The sequence below is a fragment of the Magallana gigas genome, chromosome 6 (genome assembly GCF_963853765.1).
Source record: "Magallana gigas chromosome 6, xbMagGiga1.1, whole genome shotgun sequence".
NCBI classification, from domain to species: Eukaryota; Metazoa; Mollusca; class Bivalvia; order Ostreida; family Ostreidae; genus Magallana; species Magallana gigas.
In genome coordinates, this window is record NC_088858.1 from 36,554,100 (window position 1) to 36,573,100 (window position 19,001).

At 33.8% G+C, this 19,001-nt stretch overlaps 2 protein-coding genes and 1 long non-coding RNA gene across 3 annotated transcripts; 1 reads left to right on the plus strand and 2 right to left on the minus strand.

The window, feature by feature from the left end:
* Positions 1–4,075: 4,075 nt before the first annotated feature.
* Positions 4,076–17,383, minus strand: LOC105349067 (m7GpppN-mRNA hydrolase). The gene is made up of 9 exons (XM_034469177.2): positions 17,218–17,383; positions 16,898–17,049; positions 8,150–8,277; positions 7,757–7,855; positions 7,192–7,344; positions 6,699–6,808; positions 5,713–6,058; positions 5,066–5,180; positions 4,076–4,823 (listed from the first exon to the last, which is right to left on the minus strand). Exons 1-9 carry the CDS (start codon positions 17,295–17,297, stop codon positions 4,627–4,629), a joined length of 1,380 nt encoding a protein of 459 aa, XP_034325068.2. The 5' UTR covers positions 17,298–17,383; the 3' UTR covers positions 4,076–4,626.
* LOC117682168 (uncharacterized) lies at positions 8,992–14,059 on the minus strand. Its single transcript, XR_010714577.1, has 3 exons — positions 12,495–14,059; positions 12,123–12,267; positions 8,992–9,901 (listed from the first exon to the last, which is right to left on the minus strand). It is a non-coding gene; the product is annotated as an uncharacterized lncRNA (long non-coding RNA).
* A 176-nt stretch (positions 17,384–17,559) lies between the features above and the next one.
* Positions 17,560–18,988, plus strand: LOC105349056 (uncharacterized). The gene is made up of 2 exons (XM_034469178.2): positions 17,560–17,846; positions 18,108–18,988. Exons 1-2 carry the CDS (start codon positions 17,614–17,616, stop codon positions 18,916–18,918), a joined length of 1,044 nt encoding a protein of 347 aa, XP_034325069.2. The 5' UTR covers positions 17,560–17,613; the 3' UTR covers positions 18,919–18,988.
* Positions 18,989–19,001: the final 13 nt, after the last annotated feature.

Below are 19,001 nucleotides of genomic sequence, written 5' to 3' on the forward strand. Positions count from 1 at the left end.
TTATAAGGTAGGGGTATATTTTTTTATCATGAGAAAAATTTATAACGTCAGGTGCCTGTGGCTGTGATATTCACAAATACTAATCATATACGCACCTGTGTAAAATGTTAACATATTTGGGCTTTGATCTGGCAAAATAACAAGAAACTGTGGATCATATTCATGGAAAACAAATCGGTTATATTATACCATTGCATTCATTCACATTTCCTTCGTATAGTGTTTGTTTCTCCAAGGAGAGATTACTGTAAATGTCAGACAGATCATCATATCTGTGAACGTCGATATAATCACCCTCCCTGTCATTTCCAAGCATATAATACAAGGTTTAGCGTCTGTTAACCTCATGGGCTTATCTGAATGTCTGGTATACTGCAAGAAATATACAACCAATTCCACCAATTCCTTTGCTTATAAAAGATCAGATGCACTTTTGCAAAAGGAAAAGCATATATGATATCTAATTAAGCTTTTTAATTGTTTTAATTTGTTTCAATCTAAAATTTGTTAGCATACTGAAAGACTAATACTAGTTTCAAGAGTTCACGGTTGTTGATTCGATTCGTATGCATTTGGAGCGGGAAAATCGTACAATGTAGGTAATAAGATTTTGTAACAGCTGTTTCATTATTCTTTTATCGACGTACGCACTGAGTATAATCATAGATTAATACAGCATCACTGCAGCTTATCATCTCAAATGATAAAAAATATTTTTTTTAATCTTTGACGCGTTTCTTGGCTATTTTAAAACAGAAATTATATAAATCACGAACTACTTTAATAGCTTCAGTAAATATAGGATTTGTTTGAATTTGCAATATACATTTCCACCTAAAAAAAAATACCAACGAAATAACAAAAAAACCCTGACATATGCAAATTATATTCAACCAACGATAGAACCATAACATAAACAATTATATACACTTTTAAAACCACAACTGTTTACTATGCTTAATGTAATTTAATTGCTTTGTAAATTTCATTGATCTATATATATCTAATGTAATATAATAATCATTTGTAAAGGGAATTGTGACCTAAATTGCAGAACTTGTACCCGATCCCAATTGTATATTAGTTCAATAAAAATATAATTACATGTATTCAAAACAACTCTTTCATAATAAACTCCTTTTCTAATGAGATTATTGGCCGAATGACCTTAGAATAGAAAAAATATTTAAAATAATTTTAGCGATATCAATTAATTCATAACTTCTACAGGAAACCACGCGCAGCTCAACAGCGGGGTTGGCCATGCAGAAATTGCCCAGGGGTAGGGCGTATATTGGCAATTTAATGAAGCCAAATTAACCTTTAAGATTTTACGACGAAGAAAATGCATATGTCGCCTCACTGACAATCATTCCACATTAATGAACGCGTGCACGTGCGACCAGGTCATGTAAAATTTATGCACAAGGCGTAAAAACATACGTTTTGCGGATTCAATTAAAAGAAGTGATGAAAATTAAATATTACTTCGGTCAAAGTTTTATCTGATCATTTTGGTTCCTAATATGGTTTTGCGATCCTCAGCTCAATTAAATGTCACAGTGTTGTCTATATTCCTTATACTTTAAATTAAAAACATAGAAAACTCATCATAGTATCCTAGCGCTTCAGAGTTTATATATATTTTTTTTCAGAATAAGATTGATGTATGAAAAATACACATTTGATTTGTGGATAAGTGCCATGTTCGCTGTGATATCACCAGGCCGATGCCATGAATAATTCTAAATCTGTGTTAAAACATTCACATTGTTGCAAATAAACGCAAAATTTATTAAATGAACGAACAAAATCCTGATTAAAGAAGTACCTAACGTTATTAGGAATCGGATGATCATCGTCAATCACTTAAGTTTATTTAGAAAAAAAATCCTGATTAAAGAAGTATCTAACGTTATTAGGAATCGGATGATCATCGTCAATCACTTAAGTTTATTTAGAATATTTCCTATATATAATTGGTTGATATGACAAAATTGAAATTAAAAAAATACCAAAAGTGATTTTAAAAAAAAAAGAAAGAAAAAGAACCAGCTGATGACACAATAATATATCTGACCAAGTAGATTCAAATTTTGGCGAATTATTCATCTACCCTTTTCATCGGTATTTTATCGAAATATAAACAATTTTCTCGATTCCCAGCTAATTAAACTATTCGCGATCGATTCTCAACTGTTCCAATCTATCAATTATTATAACGTAATGGGAAATAAAAGGAGCAGGAAAATATGGAACAAGCTATCACAAAACAGAAAAATATATCACAATTTGTTACATAAACACAGCTGAAGAACACCCATTAAACATTTACAGCACCGGTAATGCATAAATCTATCTGTCTATTTCAAAAGGAATCGTAAACATTTGAGTACTTGATTGAAGAACTCTTAATGCAGAAAGGAACCATGCAGCAAAATAACAAAAATAAAATGCTTTTCTAAATTGAATGTTTAGAGTTGGTTGCCCCCCTGCTTGTGTTTTTATTCACCGCATCGCTCCCCTGAGCTAATTCCTTTCAATAAACAGAACTTTTGTGTGCACTTTTTCAGAAACTGCAAGCAAATGTAAATTTAACAGCTGCAGACGAGAGAATTTTTTTCTCTCTCTCTCTCTCTCTCTCTCTCTCTCTCTCTACAAGCAAGTTTTGTTGGTTTATTAGATAATTTTTATCGTAATAATAATTCAATTTACAAAATGTGCGGTCTATGAAGATAAAAATCAGTCGCTGTACAAACAATAACCACCGTGCACTGCTTGTATAATGGGGGCCAGGGACAAAACAGGACTGCTTGCTGTTCCCACATAACTTAATACAGAATCGTCAGAACAATCGTTTTAATCTCCGCGTATCAAACATAATCCCAAGATGTACATTTGTATAGCAAAATGGAATCAATACGTGATGAGGTTGAATGCTTCGAGAATTCTAAGCTAAAATGCTAAAGGGACCGCGTAATTTGATGAACCACACCAGCCTCTCTCGGCCTCGTGGGCATTTAGCTCTTAATGAAGCTTCGAGATTAAAAGGTATTGAAATAATATCATTTTTATTCTCGCTGACAGCACTATTTTGTTCAAAGAAAAATTACGATTATTTCAGTTTGATTTGAATACATGAACATATACTCATGCAAACTAAAATTATCCTTGCCCGTCCTACAATTGCTTAGAAATTAGCAAAGCATGCCGCGGTGTAAGCGAGATTCTGCGATGCGAAAGATAATTAACTAGTCGGTAAGTATGGCATGATTGATGAAATGAAAACTTCTCCCCTCAAACAAGTTTTTCTGATGACCTGAATAAATATCGTGGATCGACAATACACTGCATGCTAATGAACATTATAACTGTCCTAGTTCCATTCCAATACAGCCAAAAATCTCCGTTCCAGTAGGAATATTGAATATAAAAATCTATGCAACTGGTTTGCCTGACAAATTCAATTCATCTCTCTTGATTGGTCTCTTCTGGATTTCTGAAGAAACAAAATAGATGGCGCCTTGAAAATCCGATGAGCTGCTGCATGCAAAGTAATTTTGACAGATAATGGAGTTTTGGCACAAAAGGATAGTAAAAAGTCTCCCCCACCATCCTAATCCTCCGAACGCTTGCTTTCATGTTGTTAAATAGGGTGCGACTTGGTTAACACAGCATCCATAGTCGCACAAATAACTCATAAATCAAGCCAAATGATCCAAGAGTTAGGCAAAACAGTTGGGTGTTCAAGTAGCGTAGTGGACGACGCACTCGCTTCTCATCTTTGCGACCAGAGTTCGATCCCCGCGATCGACAGTGGTCGTATGTAATAGAGTATGGCGGTCGCCCGTTGGGACAAGTGGGTTCTCTCCGGGTACTCCGGCATCCTCCCACATCAATGACTCCCATCGCGCTAACATCCGTGCCAACGAGAGATATTAATTTAAGTTGTAGAACTTGTTTATCAATCTTTGAAAAAAAAAACCAAAAAAACAGCAAAACAGCTTAACTATATAACAATGAAATATAGATCTAAATTTTAGATTGATATAGCATAAATAAAAGAAATGGAAAATATAAAAAGAATATTTTTAATAAATTTGTAAACAACAATAAAAAAGACACATGTAAATGTACATGTAATCAAAGGTACTCAGGAGTCTTCTTTTGAGTTTTAAGTAGAAAATTGTACAAAAAAATGGGTACATGTAATAGTGTTGACTAGAACTAAGAGCTTCAATTCTTTCATTTGTTCCCTACATACATGTATCTCAAAGTACTAAAGACAACTGAATGTCTCTCTTTCCTTCATAAATGTAATTCAGTGCATGTAACTAGTTTGTTAAAATACCACAGTTAAATTGTGCTCTTACATGCATATACACTGCATACTTAGACATCAAATATCAATTATGAATATACATGTACAGGTAGTCTCTTTGCTGCCTACGATTCAGTGACCAACTGAATACCTCATCAATGCCCGACATCGATATTTCCTTGATATTTTGTCTAAAACAAAACTGGGAATCATTGCCTATGACTTCTTATCCTTGTAAGCATTCATGAGAAAAACTTTAAATCGCCAAAAGAGTTTCTTTAAAACATTTAGCCAAGTCAGAACTATCAATGCAGACACGCCATGATGGCATTCACATCCAGTTGGAAGTTTAGCCAGGCTTCTGACCCCAACCCATCGGGGTCTGTGATTTTTTTGTACTTTCTGGGCCTCTGTTTCACATCTTGGCTCATGTTTCCTGACATGGGGGATTTCGCTGAGTTGTTGTTGTAATTTGACAGTCTAGGTCCCTGCATGTAGCCACCTATAACAATATGTAAAGATTTACATGTATTACACACAGATTGGAATCGAAAGAGAAGCAATGCCAAAAGCCAGATTCTGAAGTGCGGCCTTGCATGCTTTTGAAATTTTCTGATGTTGATTGACATCTCAGGTACTGGTGAAAATGGAAGGCATAAAGCTGACAACATGTATACTGAGTGTCACTTTTTATGTGTAGTATTATGTATATATCAGTTTTATTTTTTTCTAGAATGGACATACCTGGACTATTAAACGGATTTCCTAGGTTCCTCTTGGGCTGACCAGTGACCTGGTTTGGACCCCAGGTATTCTGAAGTAAATTGGGCTGGGCACCTGTGACAGTCCCATCTCGGTTCTATTATAAAATAAAATCATAAACAGCCAAAAGGGTCTATAAGCTTATCTAGCAGACATGTTTGTAAACTTTCAAAACAAAAATTCTACATGAATTTAAAAACGCCTATTCATTATGGTTGAAATTAAGTATTTTTAGCAAACCACTTTGAATTCTTCTTTCTTTCTGCGCTCAATTAGACAACAATTAAATACTGCACTTTTGAATATATTACAAGTAACCAATGTTTTACTCCTGCCGTTTTATTTAACAACATGATTCCGCTGATGGATTTTGCAAATTACAAAAGCCTAATTCTTAATAGCATTACTTTCAAGAATCAAGAGGCGTTCAGTTAAGGATTGTTTTCAACATTTTTTCTTTTAAATCAATAAAGCGAGAAAAATAATAGGCTGTAACTGAATTCGCAAGGTTTCAATTAAGTGCGAGAAGTACTCACTCTTTCAGAAACACTTGAGACTACATTTAAATCTGTTTAAAAGTCCACCTTTTTAAGAAAAAAATCAATTTTTATTGAAATTATCGTACTTACCAAAATAGAATAATGCTGCTTCTTGTTGGGTTTGGGTGATTTGTTCTCTATCCCTCTGACTTTTCCAGCCTCCTTTCTTGGAGAGTCAGATCTTTGTTTCTTCTCTTTATGCTGCATATACTCCTGGAATTCATTGTGGTTCTGCTGGGCAAAATACTGCTGGACTTTCTGCTTCTGTTTCTCCCTCTGAGTGGCCCTGCCCTCGTTGAACTGTCTGTTATTGCCCTCTGGCTGGTCTCGCGCTTTCATCTGTTTTTGCCCTGACAAGTTTCCTCCCTTGATATCATACTCAGCATCTAGAAGATATGTCTGTCCTAACTTCTTAGAAATCCATTTTCTAAGAGGTCTACAAGTAATAAAAAGCTACCAGTTATAAATATGTTGAACGTTTAATGTCATAAATTATAGATTTTGTCATGAATATTTACTTTTATATATTTATCTCCATGCAGAATCACAAGGACCAAGCCTGTTTAACATTAATATCCATGTAACCATAAATAAAGATAGCTTAATTCTGTCAATCAGAAAAATACAGGTCATAGATTATTATTACATTCATCAAAGAATCAAAACACTAAGAATTTGAGCTAATTTAGTAAGACCCTGGACTTTCAGTATAATACGTCACTTTCTAACTCACCAATCACAGTAAGCTTAAATTTATGCTGGCCTCAAGTGAAATGTAGTGATTATTGTGGAATCATAAAAATTTGTAAGGACCAATTTCAAGGTTCATTGGGATGTAATTTCATAGATTCTCTAGCACAACTATATAATAAATCTGTGCTTCATAATTTGTTGAAGATGTTAATTTGATGGTAAAGGGTATGCATAAATCCACAAAAATAAAGCCCCTAGAATACAGTTATAATGATGAAATAGAAGGGCTAAAGTCAATTAAACTACTAAAAGGTTTATCAAAATTCCTTCATCTGAAATCTAATTTGACATTAGCTCAAACATCAACATGCCGTCACACTCACTTGATGAATGGTATGACCATGAAGAAATTGTTTGGGTTCATGTCCAGTGACTTTGGGGTTTGGTCCCGTCTATGGGCAGGCAAGGCTTCTACTGGAAACCACTGCAAACTCTGTACAACGTACAGAAAAAGTCATCAGTATCAAATACAATGGTTATATACATTGATTATTTTAAATCTATATTGTGTTTTCATTAGTATTAGTTGAATACCAGTTTTCATGGATTTTTTTGTTGAGTTGATCAACAAAATTACATGTAAACTGAATTGCAATTTTTAAAATAAATTACATTCATAGGATCAATCTCCATGAATTAATGTGTCCTTGAAACTGTGATTTTCATTTAATTCCCAAAAATTGATGCCCACAAATATTGATGAAACCACAGTACAAGTATTTGTGCGATTCTGGTACATGTATCTTTACAACCACACATAAAACTTTATGGTTTTAAATCTGAAATTGACCTTTGAAATTAACATGTCCCCAATACCTTGATTTCCTTTCGAGTCTTTGGCTGGAACTTGGTGTCAAGCCCCACCCCTTTGATGATGTAGAGTCGGGATAGCTGGTCATTGAAGTAGTTCTCTATAAACTCGTTTTTGTCTATCAGCGGAGTGATGTCGAATCCTGTCTCCTCATCCACCTTGTAAAATGTGTACATGAGAGATCAAATGACCAATTTCTTAACTTATTCAAATTGGTATTATATCAAAGATTTTTATAGATGTAAAAATTTTAATAATTAATAATGGAAATTAAGTTGCAAACAAAAAAGCAAATTTAAGGGAGCTTTGTACATTAGGAAGTCTAAAACTATACAAATTCAAAAAAGCCCAAACTTATCTTTACAGTTTAAAACCATTTCATCATAATTAAAAGATATACACTGTAATTAAATCATAAAATTATACTGCAAAAATTCTTTAGTTTTTAAAGCTTATCTCATTTTTGCATTTATTTGGAATAGATCTTTTCACCATCTTGTAAAAGACTAAGTGCATTGGCTGTGTGAATCAAGAGAGATAAATCTTAACCTATGTTTTGTGACTTTTTACCTCTCTGATAGCACAGTCATGTGGGGCTTCATTTTCGTTGACTTTTCCTTTGGGGAATCCCCAACTGCTTTTTGTCCAGAATCCTTGAGCTAACAGACACTAAAGAAAAAAGGCCCCAGATTTTAAAATATTATACATGCAAGTACATTTATTTAACTATTGTATTCATTTGGGTATAATTCACATGTACTCAAATACAAGTACATGTACCGCAGCAAATTTCAAAATAATCTTTGAATATAACTAAACAGGAAACACTGAAATAAAATCATTCCAAAGCATTTATTTTAATTTAATTCAAAATATTCATAATTTTGAATTATAACTTCATAAACTAGATAAATATTTTTATATGGAAACAATGTCTATTATCTGTTTTATTCAATAACTTACATATTTCATCTCTGGATCTAACAGAATGGCTCCATAAGTTGGCACACTCATCTTGTAAGACTTCCAGTTGTCCAAGATTTTGTCCACTTCTCCAGCATGTCCGCTTAGAAATGGACAATGTTTAAAAAGTGTGATGGTTAAGGTTTTAATAGTACATGTATTAATATAAAAGGTCTGGATCTAAAGGAAACTAAACTTTATGGATGATTCATCTTTCAAGAAATATCATTATCATTGCAGCTACTATAGACTTTTCTTAACATACACATGTACATTTTTTAATGCCCACTAAATTTCTGAGGTGCATGGATTACCAAAAATCACCAAATTAAAAAAATTGGACACAATTTATTTGATCCATCTTTGTTAAAATGTTTCAATGACAGTTCTACCTTAGATATTGGCGCTGTATGGCTAATTGTTATCAGTCAACTGATTGTAGGCCTAGCTTCTTATATATGCTTTACATATTAAGTCAGCATTATTTACATTGGGCCTTTGCCAATTATTGTAATCGTGTTTGTGCCAATAAAATATTTGTATTTGTTTTTATAACACAATCCAAATCAAAAAGGGAAAATCAAAATTCCTTTTTTTTGACCCTGTTTTTCATATCTGCATCCATATACACCCCTTTTTGCCAAAAATAAGCCTTTACAAGTCAAAGTTATGGAATTTTCCTGAATCATTGACATTTAAATGCATTACACAGGCATTTAAAATGAGTAACGTTCCTCTTATTCTTATAAAAACTTATGAAGCATCAGAGGAACGTTCCTCTTTACCTAAACTAAAATCTCTGCACTTCATCTGAGGAACGTTTCTCTTTTCACTTCCACAGAAATCTTCACAAAGAATATGAGGAACGTTCCTCTTTTCACTTCAACAGAAATCTTGACAAGTCATCTGAGGAACGTTCCTCTTTTCACAACAACTGAAATCTTGACAAGTCATCTGAGGAACGTTCCTCTTTTCACTTCAACAGAAATCTTGACAAGTCATCTGAGGAACGTTCCTCTTTTCACTACAACTGAAATCTTCACGAGGAATCTTGAGGAACGTTCCTCTTTTCTCTTTAACTGAAACCTTTACATGGTACTTGAAGAATGTTCCAATTGAAAGTAAAAACAGCAATAAGCAAAATACCGGTAATCTTAAATTAAATAAGCATTTAAACATGTTATACTTTACGTAAATATTAAGGATGTTAACAAGTACTCGAGTACTTGACTATCGCTCAGTCCTGATGATGATCAGCTAAAATTTTCTAAGTTGATTACTTGATATAAAGTAAAAAAGAGTTTGAATTTTTAATATTTTATATCGCGGCATTTTTGGGTTACAATTCAAAATAACAGCTTAGACATACATAGGCATGTAATTAAGAATACCAATTTATTAATATTTCTTTTTATATTAAATATCAAGTTTAGTTTGTAATTGGATTAGATGTTTATATAATTAAAAATTTAACTATATTAATAATTGTCTCAGTGCATATGATTTTATAATTACTAAAAACATAAAGCTCGCATCCATCAAATTCAGGATGGAGTTCCCAAGTAGAGCTGCATTTTCCAGAAAGCACTTTCACTTAATTCGGTCTTCGATACATGGTTGACATGAATCAAGGTTTATCTTCTGTTCTGTTTATCTTCTGTTCATACTGTGTGACTGGCTGGATGGCTTTTGAACTTTTCTGTGGCCTCATTGATTTCCTCCCAGGGGAGATGTCCAGATCTTCTATAGAATCTATGTATAATAGATATTTGCATTAAAACTCATCATCGCTAAATAACTTCCTGTTATTTCATTTCATAATGAAGATCTGGTGGTAATGCTTATTTTTGTTGATAACACACAAATTCTCAAACATACATTTAGGTATTGACATTCTTTAAGAAGAAATACCCAGTATATTAAAGGTCACATATGAAAGAGAGAGAGAAATTAGAGAGATGTAGCACAAGAGAGAGAGAGAGAGAGATATTTGTACAACAAATATTTCTCTTCAGATATAAATACCTATATACCTAAATACGTTTAAACATTTACAGAATCCAAGCAGGATACTTAAGCATGAATTTGATTTGAATCTACCAAACATCAATATACTCTTGAATTTCTGCTCTAATCTTAAAACACATTGGTATTATTGCATTATTTTTTTTGGATGGCGACAGATCTTAACACTTCACATCAAATCCCAAAGCTATTGTTATCGGGGCCGGCCATTCTTGTGAGTATGAGAATGGTTCACAGCTCTAAATTATTGGTTTTAAGCCAGACAGCTGAGCAGATGGAATTTGCATCACTTAAATAAAGCAGGAATTATTAACCACGTCAAACAAGAAAGCTGTATAATTCAGATTCTGTTCATCCTATCAATTTAATGTTGCAGCAAGGGAATACTAGATTCAGTAAATAAGCTTGATGAGCTTAATCAAACTTATTTTTGTTTGAAATTTAGAAGCATAAATTATTCAGAATATTTGCTCATCATTAATTCTGACTTGTTATACTAAGGACTTGATGTTTGTTTCATCAAAATTCTCTTCAATTTTTTACATGCTCCAAAAAAAATGGGGGGGGGGGGGACTCCATGTTTATTCACTTTTTGATATGTAAATTTAAGAAAATTGTTTTCTGTGAGAAAAAGTTAATGGGGGGGGGGGGGGGGGTCCCCCCACTCTTTACATCCTGATGCTACGTGCCTGCTTAAAAGGGTTGATTTAAAAATAGGATGTTTTTTAAAAAAAGAAAACGCTGCAAATAAATGCATATTGACTGATAGAAGAAGTGAGGATAAAAGGCAAAAATTTCTGAATGAAACAGCATTCTCATGGATGATTTAGCATCAATATTCCCAAATCACTTGATTTGCGGTAACTCCTACCCCCTACCCCCTTCCCCGACAAAAAAAAATTAGATGAAGAAAACACCTAACATTTCTCCCCTAAAAGAAAAGCTAATTTTGTGGAGGACAAATCATCCAGTCATTCTTTAATTGAGTATTTATGTAGTATTTATTCCTTTTTAAGATATCAGTAATTCTCAGGCATGAATAACCTAATTATCATCAGTGCACTAGCTATAGCTTTATACCCGCTATCCATCTGCGCGTGCAACCAGATAATCTAAAACAATTGTAAAAATTAAAAGTCTACACCAAAGAAATTAATTGAAGAAATATATGTATAATTTGATAGTTCTAATGTTTTCAGTTTAGAAGTAAAGTGGATATATTACAAGGAGAGGACATACATAGGCTATGCCTGTTGTCCAATCCTATTGAATTTATTCAATAAAACATGTTTAAATAAATTAGAAGTAAAGTGAAAAAGTCTTAATGATACCTGTTATCTAGTATTTTTGTTCAACTTAAATGTGCATATAATTCATTTCAATATAATATAAACAGTCACCATGCTAAGTTTGTTCCTAAAACATCAATTTACCTGTCTTAAAGTTAAAATTCATAATAAGTAATGAACTTTAAGGAAAAAGTTCTTTCCTAAGATATAACTTTAAGTCTTAATTAATTTTGCTTTGTGAAATGGGCCCCTGTGCACTCATTAGATTAATCCTTTCAGATTTGTACAGGTTACAATTGTGTGATAATTCATTTCGGCAGATTAATCATATATCTAATATTTAACTTTTTCTTAAATAGAGCATGTTCCTATTCCATATGACCTAATATCTGTTTATGATTTTCCTATTTAAAAAGTCTGATTTGAAAGATTTAAAACTCACATCATGTAAATGGAGTTTATAGTGTCACTGAATTCATTTGTCCCAAGAGGGCCATTTTCCTAGCAATGGTGTTGATAAGCATTTGTAGGGGAAATTGATAACCTGTAAAATGAGAAGTGGCTAGCCGTTTACTCTGTTTCAAAAGAGCCTTGTGGGAGTATTAGTCCCAGAAGGACAGCTATAGTGTGAGATTAATCTTAAATTAAGAATAACAAACCTTAATCTTCAAGCATCTTTCATCTCGATCAAGCTCTGTCCAAATTAATGCTACCCATCCACCAGACCAGCAAACAATTCAAATGCAGTGATTTCAAACCAAAATCCACAAGGCAAAATATTTTGTCACTGCCAATCATCATCACCTATAACATTACATTGTATTATGATTATATTTTAATTTTGCACATCATTTTCAAAATTTGATGATTACAATAATTTTTTTTAAATATCAGATAATCAAGAATTTTGTATCAATTTAATCTAAATGCTTTAGATTTGCAATTACCTTGATTGTAGTAAATAAGCAGAAGAGCAAAAGAAACTCAGTTATGTATTTTAAACGTTTGGATATAATAAAAGTATTTATTACCTTGATGCAAGCATCCTGCGAAGTTTGCAACTGCAATTTCCAAACAATATTTCTGTTCACCTTCATAAAGTACACATGCAGCGTTGATCTTAAATTAAATTTGCGACCACATTTTGCATCTGTTCCTAAAGCAGTGATCTGCTGTTGAAAGCTCTCAAATTTCACACAGTTACTATTATTAGCACACCCCGAACATCTTATCAGCATCCAGTTAGTGATTGACATCTGATAGAGGACCTTAGCATGTGCATGAATGGCCGGCGGTGACATTAGCAAACCAAATGTAGCAGAGGAATATGGGCTTTAGGTCATGACATTTCTATTGACCATGCATGCTGAGAAGTTATTTACAGAATATACTGGAGTATTTTGATATTAGATATTTTCTAGTTGATAAACATGAGATACTTCAAGAAAGCCAAAAAGTGAGTTGGTTTTTTTTTACCTAAAATATCCTACTAATACCAGAGGTAGATTTGTAGATTTATCTAAACTACGAGTACACTATTGAATTATAGCTTGTGTATGTTGTGATTTTATTAGGAAGGGGGTGGGGGTAATTGTTAGCTAGTGTAAGATATAATTTACATATATATTAATATAATGATTGCATTTCATATGAGAACTGTAATTCAAATTTTACATCCTTTTACTAATGTTTGTTACTATCATCCAGCTCAAAGAATTTGACAAATGCAAATTTCTGGTAACCTGATTGTTTTCTCAAAGCTTAGGTCCTGTCACACCAGATTGCATTCCCCCAGAGTTTCACGATACTGTTATATTTCTGGAATTGCTGTAGGTTCGCTGGGAAATTCAAAAACATTGTACAGTTGTATTTTAAATTTTTACAAGGTGAAAATGTGACAGTTGACCAAGGGATTTCTACTCAGCTCCTGCGGCGTGTAACTGCATTCCTACAAACTTTGACTAACAAATGACTGCGCTCCAACTGAGTGCTCATAATGTGCTTAGAGTTGTGACCTCGAGTTTACGGTGTGTGTGTGTGCACCCTTTTTCATCAGTCCTTATACTGTGGAATCATTAGAATTCGTGGTGGCTCAATTTTCGTGGTATTCGTGGGTAGCTCTCACCCACGAATTTAGATCCTCAATGAAAAGTAATTATAAAAGGTTTGGTTTACCTACTGAAACTGAAAACTGACTCATCCACGAAATTAGATCCCCACGAACAAGCAAAAAACCCACAATCCTCGAAAATTGGCCCCCACGAAATTAAATGATTCCACAGTATTACTTAACCAACATCATATTGTTGTTTCAGCGGCTTGACACAAAGTTTTTGATTTTATATTTAAAATTGTTAAATTATGGGCTGCAAACCCACTATCATCAGGAGTAATTTTGCACACTTGTTAAACAAGTTATTTAATAAGTGACATAATTAGCATGTCTTCTAAATTTCAATTGTGCTTATTAGCTACATGTGCAATAGGGGTGAAAATCATCCCTGCAATAATAATCACCGCAATGTATCATTATATAAATAGTGCCTGTTTGGGAGGGTAACAGTTGAAATTGACACCCCGAGGAAACCATTGTCAACCGACGTGAAGCGGAGGTTGACAATGGTTTTCGAGGGGTGTCAATTTCAACTGTTATCCTCCCAAACAGGCACTATTTATTTTGTTATACTGAATGTCTTAATTTTAAAGAAAACATCACTGCTTTTAGATAGTAATAACGTGAATTCTACGGCGAACCGTTCGCGCATGATTTTCGCGCATGTAACATTTTTAATGTTACCCGTTGCTAAGTGCGTTGCTAACGCTGAGGGTAATAGAACGGATTATGAACTGCGTCTTAACCAATCAGATTTCAGTATTTAACATGAAAGTATAACAAATCAATTTGCATCATGATAGATATTAAAAATAAAATCAGGATTTTCCAGTAAAATGTTGACAATCGCACATCAATTATTTACAATTAATTTAAGCAAAACATTTTTAAGTCCAATTGCACAGAAGACGAACAGACGGATATTCGGGCGGACGGACGAACAAGGTGATTCTTATATACCCCCCAAACTTTGTTTGCGGGGGGTATAGAAACAATAAACTTAAGGTCAGTCGCGGGTTTACAATTTTGCGCCCTCTGCACAGGGTATTGCACAATACTTAAAGGAAATAGTTTTAATGTCGTAAAACACAAATGCAGAGTAAAATGTTTTAATAAAGATTTCTGTTGAAGTGAAAAGAGGTACGTTCCTCAGATTCTTTGTGAAGATTTCTGTTGAAGTCAAAAGAGGAACGTTCCTCAGATTCTTTGTGAAGATTTCTGTTGAAGTGAAAAGAGGAACGTTCCTCAGATTCTTTGTGAAGATTTGTTAAAGTGAAAAGAGGAACGTTCCTCAAATTCTTTGTGAAGATTTCTGTTGAAGTGAAAGAGGAACGTTCCTCAGATTCTTTGTGAAGATTTCTGTTGAAGTCAAAAGAGGAACGTTCCTCAGATTCTTTGTGAAGATTTCTGTTGAAGTGAAAAGAGGAACGTTCCTCAGATTCTTTGTGAAGATTTCTGTGGAAGTGAAAAGAGGAACGTTCCTCAGATTCTTTGTGAAGATTTCTGTTGAAGTGAAAAGAGGAACGTTCCTCTGATGCTTCATAAGTTTTTATAAGAAAAAGAGGAACGTTACTCATTTTAAATGTCTGTGTAATGCATTTAATTGTCAATGACTCAGGAAAATTCCATCAACTTTGACTTGTAAAGGCTTATTTTTGGCAAAAAGGGGTGTATATGGATGCAGATATGAAAAACAGGGTCAAAAAAAAGGAATTTTGATTTTCCCTTTTTGATTTGGATTGTGTTTAATATTGACTTATAGCGAGCGCAGCTCGCCGGCGCGAAGCGCCGGCGCGAAGCGAGCTCTACCGGCAAGGCGTGTGTGAATAGAAAATTCGGACTAATTACACATTCATTCAACAGATTTTTTTGGCGTCAGTAAATCGGACCAGTAATGCATCGTTTTAATCGTCCCAGTAGTTCCCTGTAATCATGGCAATTTTTATCACTTCACACTCTCACGAGAATCAGCAAGACAAATTTAGACAGTAAAAACTGTTTTCAATAACGATGTAAGTGACATACAGTCAATGTTACCTCTAAAGTTCACCTCAGTACACTTTCAATCAAAAATAATCGTGTGACGTCACAAACGTTTACACATTGATCCGATATATTTTTTCGGAGTCAGTAAATTTTGACCCACAATTCATAGTACCAATGGTTTCCAACCCCACGTTCCAACATCACGTTCTCCCGAGAATCAAAGTAAAACCTTTGAAAAGCTTATAAGATGTGTAATTTTAAGAACATCATGCTTTTTAAGTAAATAAAACAGTATACTTCGCATACTTTTATCTCTCAGGGGAGTTTTAAAGAGTAAGACGACACTTAACCAACGTCAGCTTTGACGTCACAATAAGCACTGATAAGGGGAAATTACTCTAATTGAAGTTATTGTAAATCTGCTGAAATGACCAAAATCCTCTTAAAATCTTGCAAAGGCTAAGATAAAGAACAGCTGACGAATGAGGACATTTCTTCAGATACAGGAAACAGTTGTAATTTGCACTAATTTGGATGAATGCTCACAAATATTTTATTCACTATAATTACGGTAATTTCCTGAAACGTAACGTTATACGTAGCAGCGCCTTTTTTAAAAGGGGGTAGGTGGGTGGATGGCAGCCTAGTCCAAAAAATCTTTGCAAGCAAAAAGAAAAATAAATCATGAAAATTCTAATCCTTCAGCTCTTTAGCAGTTCAATGGTTTCTTTATTTTCACTTCCATTTATTACATGCGGGCGGGGGGGGGGGGGGGGGGGGGGGCAACACCATGTTCTTTTAACATGATAAGCAAATATTTTTAAGCGTAAATTAAAAATGAAATTAAACATTAATTATTTTTTTTTAAGTGGAGGGGCAAATCCATGGTAAGTCGATTTTCTATGTATAAATTGACAAAAATGAAAAAAAAATTAGCATGGGGGGAACTCTACGATGAGTCAAGTTTTAAATGTAAGTTTAAGAAAAAATGTCTACTGCAAAAAAAAAGGGGGAAATCAAACAATCAATCATAATCACAATCACTTTAAAAGAGGAGATGCAGTGCAATGAATATTTATATATTAAAATCTTCATTATTTAACAACATTGTATCTGAGATTAAACTATTGTTCTACATATAAATAAATAAATTATAACAAATCTTATAAACTATGAATAATGAAAATTTACTGAAAAATCGGTATGTTTTATTTTTTGGCATTCAAATTTCACGTTGTTAATTTTATTTTATTAATTTATTATAATTCACTGTTTGATCACATGCTGTGCTCGCCCCAACGGTCGCACCGTAAAACATATTAAAACTAAGGATATTCTGTGCAGAGAAATCTTTGATTCCACATGTTCTGAGTTCCACGTTTTCTGCGCAGTAGAAGTCCAAGTAGAACCAATGAGCCAATTCTATCTGGAAGAACACCCTGATGAGGTCCTGTCTCTCTTCATCCGGAATATTGATGATGAATCGACTAGAAGACAAAAATGACAGGCGTAATTACAATGTAAATGAATACTGATCTAAAATGTCACAGAAACTATACATAATAAAGAGTCAGGGCTATTTGCATAAAGATTTTTTTCTTTCAATTTCATTTCCTTTTTGACATGGAGGAAATTCGGAATTTAAAACATATTACCTGCACAAATCGTCTAGAACATATGTAGGAATAGGACATCCTTGCGCAGTTGCAAGAGCAGTGTCTTTTATTGTCTCCATCTCACCAAATATATTTCTTTCTGGAAGTGTTCATTTACATTTTTGGTTTCAGTTTGTATATTTCCGGAAGTCATAACGATTTGACTAATAACCCCAAAATTAATGTGGGTATATTTTTAGATGATTTACAAAATACCTTTTAAAATTATGTTTTTCATATAATTCAATATTGTTATATTCCCCGTTATTGTCTGTTTTGTTCTGATAGCTTAAGTTTCATTTGACTTTTAAATAAACAATTAAATTAAAAACGTTATACAAAGTTAAATTGGTTCACTTCAGCTGTTGAAAGAGAACCAAATTAAAAACACTGAGGATGATGACCACATGTGTTGGGTTACTAAAATTAGGAAGAGGGGTACGATTTCCAGTAAGATTTTTAGCCTCTAGACCAGATAAAAAGCAGCATGATAGGTATGCCGAAAGAATTTCAGGGAAAACGGTTTCCAGAATAGTCAAGGAAACGAAAGAAGATGAAATGCTGGAATATGGTGGATCATATGAAAAGGATCCTATGGATGAGCTTTTGAACACTTACGAACATGTAGGGTAGGTATTTTTAAAGTTTTTATGATACATTTCTCTCTGATGAAGAATTTGCAGGTATGCATGACAGGATACACAGTTGCAGGTATGCATGTTACCCATGTATACACACAGGATGCACAGACTACAAGTACATGTATATGTATATGGTATTACTGTATACAAATATAAGATATAAGTCCTAGGACTTATGTGGCATTGATATTTGAAAAAAATTGTGACCAGGTGATTATTTGTAATATCTAATTATTTTTTTTTCTTCAGATATGAACACAGTAGGATGAACCAAAAAATTTTCCGCAAAAAATACATAGAGAGCACCCGTGAGGCCAACCTCCTAACATGGCAGGCAAAGCAACAAATCATTCACCTGTGTACGAAAGAGGATTGGTCCCCTCAGGAGATAGCAGAGAGCTTTCCCATCAGCGCAGGGAACGTCAGAAAACTTTTGCACAGCAAAAACGCAACCTTAACTCCATCAGAAATTGTACAGCATGATAAGAAAATTATGAGGAAGTGGCAGAGACTGCTGGAGGCAGGAAACAACTTGGGTAAAAGTCCCATTGACCCGGAACTGAAGGAGATTGTTGAGAGTGAAAGAATTAAACTTCTCCATAATGCTGCGGGAGCATCAAATCTTCCTGTTCCCGTTCCTAAGGAAGAGGAAGCAAGAGAGGAGAATAGCCACCTGGATTTATACACATTTCATTACATAGATGCTAACATGAAAAAGAGGGATTTGAAAAAGCACAAGAAATTTGAAGGACAATTCATGAAACTGTACCAAATATGTCACAAAGATTCTCAACCAGTACAAGATGCAAGTGTTGTAGATAAAAATGAAACCAGTCCTTTGGAAAAGGAGGCGGAAAAGTTGAAATTACTTCAAGCCCTGGCAAAAAATTATGCAAATGAACACAGTGAAGATAAGGATGAACAATGTGATGCTTTGTCAAACAGGTATTCAGATCAACACAATTTGAAGGAGGATGTTAAAACTCAAGACCATCCGGAACAATTTAACAATGAATGGTTTGGTCCACCTCAAATTAAGAGAAAAAGTTCAGATAAATGATTCAAATGTACATATGACTTATTTGTACAATAAAGGTAATGGAATATAATAAATAGAATTTGCAAGATAATTTAGTGATGTTT

What these genes read in the sequence shown, in the direction of transcription:
- LOC105349067 (XM_034469177.2), bottom strand. Translation starts at nt 17,297, where the DNA reads ATGGAGACAATAAAAGACACTGCTCTTGCAACTGCGCAAGGATGTCCT. An exon ending in GTTCTAGACGATTTGTGCAG is followed by an intron (nt 17,050 to 17,217) that starts GTAATATGTTTT and finishes TTTGTCTTCTAG; the next exon opens with TCGATTCATCATCAATATTC. An exon ending in AGACTCGAAAGGAAATCAAG is followed by an intron (nt 6,809 to 7,191) that starts GTATTGGGGACA and finishes TACGTTGTACAG; the next exon opens with AGTTTGCAGTGGTTTCCAGT.
- LOC105349056 (XM_034469178.2), top strand. Translation starts at nt 17,614, where the DNA reads ATGATGACCACATGTGTTGGGTTACTAAAATTAGGAAGAGGGGTACGA. An exon ending in AACACTTACGAACATGTAGG is followed by an intron (nt 17,847 to 18,107) that starts GTAGGTATTTTT and finishes TTTTTTCTTCAG; the next exon opens with ATATGAACACAGTAGGATGA.